Raw genomic sequence first — 10,000 nt, forward strand, 5'->3', positions numbered from 1 at the left:
CCTTGACTCAGGGGAATAACACACACATACAATCACCTCTCCACTCCACACACACACACACACACACACACTGGTCTCATTCTGTCCCAAGTAATCTGAGTGAACAGAGTGGCCCATCTCTATTTCCTGTTCCACCGGGTCTCCATCCTCTCCTTCTTTTTCATCTTCCTCTCTATCCCTCTGTTCTTCCTACTGCGTGGAAATAAATTGGTCCCTGGGCCCTGCCAGTGGAGACTCAACTCTCCTGTTTGTGTGTCCACACAATTATGCACACACACACACACACACACATCACACTTCCTCTCCTCCAGAGCAGCAAGCTGCAGCCTATTAGTGTGCTTTGTGTCTCATAGATAAATACAATAATAAAGCATTAGCTATTCCCTTATTAATAATATATGTGTGTGTGTGTGTGGTGTGTGTGTGTGTGTGTGTGTGTGTGTGTGTGTGTGTGTGTGTGTGTGTGTGTGTGTGTGTGTGTGTGTGGTGTGTGTTTTATGATGAAATGTTGGGAAAAACACAAGAACAGCTATCCCCTCCCCAGCACAGTGGCCAATTGCCAGTCTTTTCTGCATTTGCATTTCAAAGGGTTACGTTTTGTCCGTTTCATCTCAGACCATGATGCTAACTAACCCACCCATTATTCAACTACCCACACACACACACACACACACACACACACACAAAGACATGCAACCCATACATGAGAAGATATACATTAACATTGAATGTACAAAACATTAGGAACACCTGTTCTTTCCATGACAGACTGACCAGGTGAATCCATGTGAAAGCTATGATCCCTTACTGATGTCACCTGTTAAATCCACCAATCAGTGCAGATGAAGGGGAGGAGACAGTTTAAAGAAGGATTTTCAAGCCTTGAGACAATTGAGACATGGATTGTGTATGTATGCCATTCAGGGTGAATGGGTAAGACAAAATATTGAAGTGGCTTCGAACGGGGGTATGGTAGTAAGTGCCATCACACTCAACAGTTTCCTGTGTGTATCAAGAATGGTCCACCGGGGGTACGGTGGTGTGTATAGCCACCCCCATATCATTCTATTGGCCATTACACCATCTGTACACCGTGAACTATGAAGGGAACATCTGACACACACACACACACAGTACGCACACAGCATCGTTGGTAGGAGCGTTGGGCCAGTAACCTTTCGAATCCCTGAGCTGACAAGGTACAAACCTGTCATTCTGCCCCTGAGCAAGGCAGTTAACCCACTGTTCCCCTGAGTAAGGCAGTTAACCCACTGTTCCCCTGAGCAAGGCAGTTAACCCACAGTTCCCCTGAGCAAGGCAGTTAACCCACAGTTCCCCTGAGCAAGGCAGTTAACCCACTGTTCCCCTGAGCAAGGCAGTTAACCCACTGTTCCCCTGAGCAAGGCAGTTAACCCACTGTTCCCCTGAGCAAGGCAGTTAACCCACTGTTCCCCTGAGCAAGGCAGTTAACCCACTGTTCCCCTGAGCAAGGCAGTTAACCCACTGTTCCCCGGGCCCGAAGACGTGGATGTCGATTGAGGCAGCCCCCCCCCCCGCACCTCTCTGATCCAGAGGGTTAAATGCAGAAGACACATTTCATTTGAATTCATTCAGTTGTACAACTGACTAGGTTTCCCCCTTTCCCTGGTACCCTACCAACAATGCATCAAAAAGATACACATTTCAAACTCCATTGTATAGCTTAATGACAATGCCAGCTCTGGCATGAAAGGAATATCAGAGTTGAGAGCAATGTTAGATCACGGTCCTGTACAGTACAGTACATAGCCCCATACAGACTCCATAATAACTGAGGTCGGCTGTGCATCAACATAGCTTATGATAACACAGTCACTAGCCTCAACAGACTAGATATTACACCACTACCAGGGTGGAGGAAATAAACACCAAAGACAGGGAATATCCCAAACATGAGCCCTCCCTGAGAGTAGAAGTCCATGTAGATTGAATGGTTATTTTGCGTTACATTAGCGTTGTGGTCGTGCTGTGGGTGTCTGCAGGCATTCAGACAGGCATTCACACAGGCATTCACACAGGCATTCACACAGGCATTCACATAGCATTCACACAGGCATTCACACAGGCATTCACACAGGCATTCAGACAGGCATTCAGACAGGCATTCACACAGGCATTCACACAGGCATTCAGACAGGCATTCACACAGGCATTCAGACAGGCATTCACACAGGCATTCACACAGGCATTCACACAGGCATTCACACAGGCATTCAAACAGGCATTCACACAGGCATTCACACGGGCATTCACACAGGCATTCACACAGGCATTCAGACAGGCATTCACACAGGCATATTTGGCAATTTGACACGCAGTCACTGGGGCTGCTGCATTAGAGCTGCATCACTGGAGAAACAGGGAGCCAGCTGCCAACACACTAAGATATATCCCTCCCTGGTTACCCTGGTTACATGGTCCTCACAGAGACACACTAAGATATATCCCTCCCTGGTTACCCTGGTTAAATGGTCCTCACAGAGACACACTAAGATATATCCCTCCCTGGTTACCCTGGTTACATGGTCCTCACAGAGACACACTAAGATATATCCCTCCCTGGTTACCCTGGTTACATGGTCCTCACAGAGACACACTAAGATATATCCCTCCCTGGTTACCCTGGTTACATGGTCCTCACAGAGACACACTAAGATATATCCCTCCCTGGTTACCCTGGTTACATGGTCCTCACAGAAACACACTAAGATATATCCCTCCCTGGTTACCCTGGTTACATGGTCCACACAGAAACACACTAAACTATATCCCTCCCTGGTTACATGGTCCTCACAGAGACACACTAAGATATATCGCTCCCTGGTTACCCTGGTTACATGGTCCTCACAGAGACACACTAAGATATATCCCTCCCTGGTTACCCTGGTTACATGGTCCACACAGAAACACACTAAACTATATCCCTCCCTGGTTACATGGTCCTCACAGAGACACACTAAGATATATCGCTCCCTGGTTACCCTGGTTACATGGTCCTCACAGAGACACACTAAGATATATCCCTCCCTGGTTACCCTGGTTACATGGTCCTCACAGAGACACACTAAGATATATCCCTCCCTGGTTACATGGTCCTCACAGAGACACACTAAGATCTATCCCTCCCTGGTTACCCTGGTTACATGGTCCTCACAGAGACACACTAAGATATATCCCTCCCTGGTTACCCTGGTTACATGGTCCTCACAGAGACACACTAACATATATCCCTCCTTGGTTACCCTGGTTACATGGTCCTCACAGAGACACACTAAGATATATCCCTCCTTGGTTACCCTGGTTACATGGTCCTCACAGAGACATACCTACCTCCATCTGTCTCTCTCCAGTCTCTCCATTACTTTACCAAACATCTCGAACACTCTCCCCCTCCATCTCTCTTCTTCCTTCTCATATCTATCATCCCCATCTTCCCTCTCTCTCTCCCTCTCACCCTGTAAATCCTCTCCCCTCCCAATCTCTCTCTCCAACTCTCTCCTCTCAATCTCTCTCTCCCTGACTCTCTCCTCCCAATCTCTCTCTCTCCAACTCTCTCCTCCCCATCACTCTCTCTCTACAATTCTATCCTCCCCATCTCTCTCTCTCTCCAACTCTATCCTCCCCATCTCTCTCTCTCTCCAACTCTCTCCTCCCCATCTCCCTCTCTCCAACTCTCTCCTCCCCATCTCTCTCTCTCCAACTCTCTCCATCTCTCTCTCTCCAACTCTCTCCTCCCCATCTCTCTCTCTCCAACTCTCTCCTCCCCATCTCTCTCTCCATCTCTCTCTCTCTCCAACTCTCTCCTCCCCATCTCTCTCCCCATCTCTCTCTCTCCAACTCTCTCCTCCCCATCTCTCTCTCTCTCCAACTCTCTCCTCCCCATCTCTCTCTCTCCAACTCTCTCCTCTCCATCTCTCTCTCTCTCTCCAACTCTCTCCTCCCCATCTCTCTCTCTCTCCAACTCTCTCCTCCCCATCTCTCTCTCCAACTCTCTCCTCCCCATCTCTCTCTCTCCAACTCTCTCCTCCCCATCTCTCTCCTCCCCATCTCTTTCTCCTCCCCATCTCTCTCTCCCCATCTCTTTCTCCTCCCCATCTCTCTCCTCCCCATCTCTCTCTCCCCAACTCTCCTCCCCATCTCTCTCTCTCTCCAACTCTCTCTCTCTCTAACTCTCTCTCTCTCCAACTCTCTCCTCCCCATCTCTCTCCTCCCCATCTCTCTCTCTCCAACTCTCTCCTCCCCATCTCTCTCTCTCTCCAACTCTCTCCTCCCCATCTCTCTCTCTCTCCAACTCTCTCCTCCCCATCTCTCTCTCCAACTCTCTCCTCCCCATCTCTCTCTCCAACTCTCTCCTCCCCATCTCTCCTCCCCATCTCTCTCTCTCCAACTCTCTCCATCTCTCTCTCTCTCCAACTCTCTCCTCCCCATCTCTCTCTCCCCATCTCTCTCCTCCCCATCTCTCTCTCCAACTCTCTCCTCCCCATCTCTCTCTCTCTCCAACTCTCTCCTCCCCATCTCTCTCTCCCCATCTCTCTCTCTCTCCAACTCTCTCCTCCCCATCTCTCTCTCCCCAACTCTCTCCTCCCCATCTCTCTCTCTCTCCAACTCTCTCCTTCCCAACTCTCTCCATCCCCACGGACTTCCTCATCTTTATCTCCTCCCTATTTTTTCTAGTTGTCGTTCCCTCGTTTCACAGGCCCTCTTCCTCTCCTTCTAACAGCCCATCTGTCTTTCACACTTCTTTTAACACTCGCTTCCACGCCTGCCATGTTCTCACACACACGTAACACACACATAAACCCATGCATGTACGCACACATCTTCATACGCTCACTCACACACACACACACACACATCATTCGCAGCTCTCTCTTTTTTCACACTCAAACTAAAACTCCTAAATCTCTCATAATCTACTTCAACAGATGTGTGTGTGTGGGTGTGTGTGTGTGTGTGTGTATGGTTGGCTAACAAACTCAGAGACTGTGCCAGGTCTTAAGTCCGGCCAGCTGTGTTGAAGGTATGATGTCAGATGGGGCCCACCCTCAACATTCATACAATACTCCCATTGGATGATTATTATCTGTGACATCATACCAAGCAAAACAGGGGGTTGGGATTGGGCGAGCCCTGGTGCTGAGTGACATCATGGTCTTCACATCTTAAAGGGGCACTGTTAACCCTTTCATATACTTTCTACACGAATACCAGATGTAATGACGGTGAACATACAACAGTACATTTAAATGATAAAAGTTGGATCATTTAAATGTAATTTATAATCCATTCTGTACAAATCTAAATGATATTAGCATATGAATAGTTGGATTTTGTATAATTTCATATAGGGATGGATGTCAGGGATGTGAGGCAGGGAGAGAGAGAACGAGAGGAGAGAGAGAAGGACAGAGGCAGACTGAGCAATGAGCTGGAGACAGAAAGACAGTGAAGGAGAAAGAGCCTCACTAATCAGATTTCCATCCAACCTTTTTACGCGCGTAAAGTGCATGTCGGATAACAAAATGTCACGACAGGCCTGATGGATACAGGAAATCTGTCGGTAAACTTCCCAAATGTCGACAAAACAAAATAGGTTACAAAAGGTGGGATCTTTTTGTGTCTGTGAAATTAATTGTACGAGAAATGCAGGTGGAAGTGCTTTTATGCACAAATATTGCTATAATAACCATCATATCGAAGGAAACTTGGAGTGACGTGGTGTGTTCTGTGCTCCTCCCACTACAACTCAGGAAAGCCTACAGTTTATTAGGCTACAGATGAAATCAGTTGTGATGAACTTCACAGGGTGGTGAAAGTATCAAGGGTTGTATTCTGGTGACATGACAAGTGAAAATGTTGTCCACAATAATGTCATTAAGTCGGCTATAGTCCTACCCACACTGTACCTGAGAGCTATAGTCCTACCCACACTGTACCTGAGAGCTATAGTCCTACCCACACTGTACCTGAGAGCTATAGCCCTACCCACACTGTACCTGAGAGCTATTGTCCTACCCACACTGTACCTGAGAGCTATAGCCCTACCCACACTGTACCTGAGCGCTATAGTCCCACCCACACTGTACCTGAGAGCTATAGCCCCACCCACACTGTACCTGAGAGCTATAGTCCTACCCACACTGTACCTGAGAGCTATAGCCCTACCCACACTGTACCTGAGCGCTATAGTCCCACCCACACTGTACCTGAGAGCTATAGTCCTACCCACACTGTACCTGAGAGCTATAGTCCCACCCACACTGTACCTGAGAGCTATAGTCCCACCCACACTGTACCTGAGAGCTATAGTCCTACCCACACTGTACCTGAGATCTATAGTCCTACCCACACTGTACCTGAGATCTATAGTCCCACCCACACTGTACCTGAGAGCTATAGTCCTACCCACACTGTACCTGAGATCTATAGTCCTACCCACACTGTACCTGAGAGCTATAGTCCCACCCACACTGTACCTGAGAGCTATAGTCCTACCCACACTGTACCTGAGAGCTATAGTCCCACCCACACTGTACCTGAGAGCTATAGTCCTACCCACACTGTACCTGAGATCTATAGTCCTACCCACACTGTACCTGAGAGCTATAGCCCTACCCACACTGTACCTGAGAGCTATAGTCCCACCCACACTGTACCTGAGAGCTATAGACCTACCCACACTGTACCTGAGAGCTATAGTCCTACCCACACTGTACCTGAGAGCTATAGTCCCACCCACACTGTACCTGAGATCTATAGTCCCACCCACACTGTACCTGAGAGCTATAGTCCCACCCACACTGTACCTGAGATCTATAGTCCCACCCACACTGTACCTGAGAGCTATAGTCCCACCCACACTGTACCTGAGAGCTATAGTCCCACCCACACTGTACCTGAGAGATAGATTCCCACCCACACTGTACCTGAGAGCTATAGTCCTACCCACACTGTACCTGAGAGCTATAGTCCTACCCACACTGTACCTGAGAGCTATAGTCCCACCCACACTGTACCTGAGATCTATAGTCCCACCCACACTGTACCTGAGATCTATAGTCCCACCCACACTGTACCTGAGAGCTATAGTCCCACCCACACTGTACCTGAGAGCTATAGTCCCACCCACACTGTACCTGAGAGCTATAGTCCCACCCACACTGTACCTGAGAGCTATAGTCCCACCCACACTGTGCCTGAGAGCTATAGTCCCACCCACACTGTACCTGAGAGCTATAGTCCTACCCACACTGTACCTGAGAGCTATAGTCCTACTCACACTGTACCTGAGAGCTATAGTCCCACCCACACTGTACCTGAGATCTATAGTCCCACCCACACTGTACCTGAGTGCTATAGTCCCACCCACACTGTACCTGGGAGCTATAGTCCCACCCACACTGTACCTGAGAGCTATAGTCCTACCCACACTGTACCTGAGAGCTATAGTCCTACCCACACTGTACCTGAGAGCTATAGTCCTACCCACACTGTACCTGAGAGCTATAGTCCCACCCACACTGTACCTGAGATCTATAGTCCCACCCACACTGTACCTGAGAGCTATAGTCCCACCCACACTGTACCTGAGATCTATAGTCCCACCCACACTGTACCTGAGATCTATAGTCCCACCCACACTGTACCTGAGAGCTATAGTCCCACCCACACTGTAACTGAGAGCTATAGTCCCACCCGCACTGTACCTGAGAGCTATAGTCCCACACACACTGTACCTGAGATCTATAGTCCTACCCACACTGTACCTGAGATCTATAGTCCCACCCACACTGTACCTGAGAGCTATAGTCCCACACACACTGTACCTGAGAGCTATAGTCCCACCCACACTGTACCTGAGAGCTATAGTCCCACCCACACTGTACCTGAGAGCTATAGTCCCACCCACACTGTACCTGAGAGCTATAGTCCTACCCACACTGTACCTGAGAGCTATAGTCCCACCCACACTGTACCTGAGAGCTATAGTCCCACCCACACTGTACCTGAGAGCTAAACCTTTAGTAGGGTTGAAAATGCCACGGAATCTGATTTATCTTGTATTTGTTATTCGGTATATGGAACTTGAACTGCAACAGTTCTCTTTATGTCCGTCATCATAGTGCAACAAGTCAACTTGATGGAGACGCATCTCTGGTCGGAAAATGCAGATCTTTTATTTACACAGATTTGAACATGTTTGCTAATTGGCTGGAGAGAGGGATGGAGGGATGAAAAGAGGGAGAATGAGAGAGGGAGGGAACAGCACAGGGTAGGCTATTGGGGAGACAGTGTTGCTAGGCCTCATTTACCCTGAGATATTCAAAGGGTGGGTGCACTCATCCAGGCTAAAAACCCTCCTACATCGCTCTCTCCATCCTCCACACCTCTCCATCCTCCACACCTCTCCATCCTACACACCTCTCCATCCTACACACCTCTCCATCCTACACACCTCTCCATCCTACACACCTCTCCATCCTCCACACCTCTCCATCCTACACACCTCTCCATCCTACACACCTCTCCATCCTACACACCTCTCCATCCTCCACACCTCTCCATCCTCCACACCTCTCCATCCTCCACACCTCTCCATCCTACACACCTCTCCATCCTACACACCCCTCCATCCTCCACACCTCTCCATCCTACACACCTTAGGCCTCCCTGACCCCCCCCCCCCCCCCTTATCATGCCTGGAGGTAAAGACACCCTCCCTCCCTCCCACCTCTATCCCCCATCCTCTCCTCTGCTATCCCCCTCTCCCGCCATCCTAGTTTAATAGCAGCGCTACAGTTCAACTCCATTAGGCCAGACCTCACAGAGGCTAAATGAGCCTTTCTGAAGGCATGCGTTACACACTACGAGGGCCACCGTGCTACCCTATAAATACTGTGTGTATGGGGATCTGAGAGGGGAAGTCATTATACCATGCTGTCATCATGTGACATGTGACATCATCAAAACACAGATACTAAGAGAGAAGAGGAGAGAGTAATGGATGTTGTGTAAGTTCTCCACCCAGGGGAGGGAGGACAAAGGGAGAGAAGAGGCCCTCCCCTCCTCCTTCCTCTCCCCTCCATGCCGCTCTCCCCCGTTCCCCCTCAAGCCTCCCTCCAGCTAGGCACCAGCCCCCAGCACCATATTGTGCAATATGTTGAGAAGAGGAAAATAGTAAAAGAGAGAAGAGAAGGATGGAGAAAAAGGAATAGAGGGATGAGAGGAAGAGCGAAAGGCCAGCACCATGTTGCAGATCTGCAGGCCAGTGGCATGAACCCCATCCAACCAAACTGGATGAGAAAGAGAAAGAAAGAGAGAGAGAGAGAGAGAGAGAGAGAGACAGAGAGAGAGAGAGAGAGAGAGAGAGAGAGAGAGAGACAGAGAGAGAGAGAAAGAGAGAGACAGAGACAGAGACAGAGAAAGAGAGAGAGAGAGAGAGACAGAGAGAGAGAGAAAGAGAGAGACAGAGACAGAGAGAAAGAGAGAGAGAGAGAGAGAGAGAGGAGAGAGAGAGAGAGACAGAGAGAGAGAGAGAGAGAGAGAGAGAGAGAGAGAGAGAGAGAGAGAGAGAAAAAGAGAGAGAGAGAGAGAGAGAGAAAAAGAGAGAGACAGAGAGAGAGAGAGAGATGCATAGTGAAATTAATAACACATTTTGAGTCATATGTACATCATTTCATTCATACATTTTCAACAATTGTTATGCAGACTCTGTTTCATAGATCAAACATACTTGGCAAACTGGATAACGACTCATATTAAACTTTAGTCACGTTCCACTACCTTGTTAACCCAGACTGATGCGCCACATAATTGAGCAGAATTAACGTTTGTTATAATTAGAAACAATTAGCGCTCTTTTCTAACTACCACATTCCATCAGAAGCTTTTATCAGCAGGGTCAGTGCCAACCATCCATTCCATCAGAAGCTTTTATCACCAGGGTCAATGCCAACCATCC

The 10,000-nt window shown here is 48.6% G+C and overlaps 1 protein-coding gene across 1 annotated transcript; it reads left to right on the forward strand.

The window, feature by feature from the left end:
- Nucleotides 1–5,879: 5,879 nt before the first annotated feature.
- LOC116375330 (glutamine-rich protein 2-like) lies at nt 5,880–7,715 on the forward strand. Its single transcript, XM_031832729.1, has one exon. The coding sequence runs from the start codon at nt 5,880–5,882 to the stop codon at nt 7,713–7,715; it is 1,836 nt and encodes a 611-aa protein (XP_031688589.1).
- Nucleotides 7,716–10,000: the final 2,285 nt, after the last annotated feature.

This window comes from Oncorhynchus kisutch, linkage group LG9, assembly GCF_002021735.2.
Source record: "Oncorhynchus kisutch isolate 150728-3 linkage group LG9, Okis_V2, whole genome shotgun sequence".
Taxonomy (NCBI): Eukaryota; Metazoa; Chordata; class Actinopteri; order Salmoniformes; family Salmonidae; genus Oncorhynchus; species Oncorhynchus kisutch.

What these genes read in the sequence shown, in the direction of transcription:
- LOC116375330 (XM_031832729.1), top strand. Translation starts at nt 5,880, where the DNA reads ATGACAAGTGAAAATGTTGTCCACAATAATGTCATTAAGTCGGCTATA.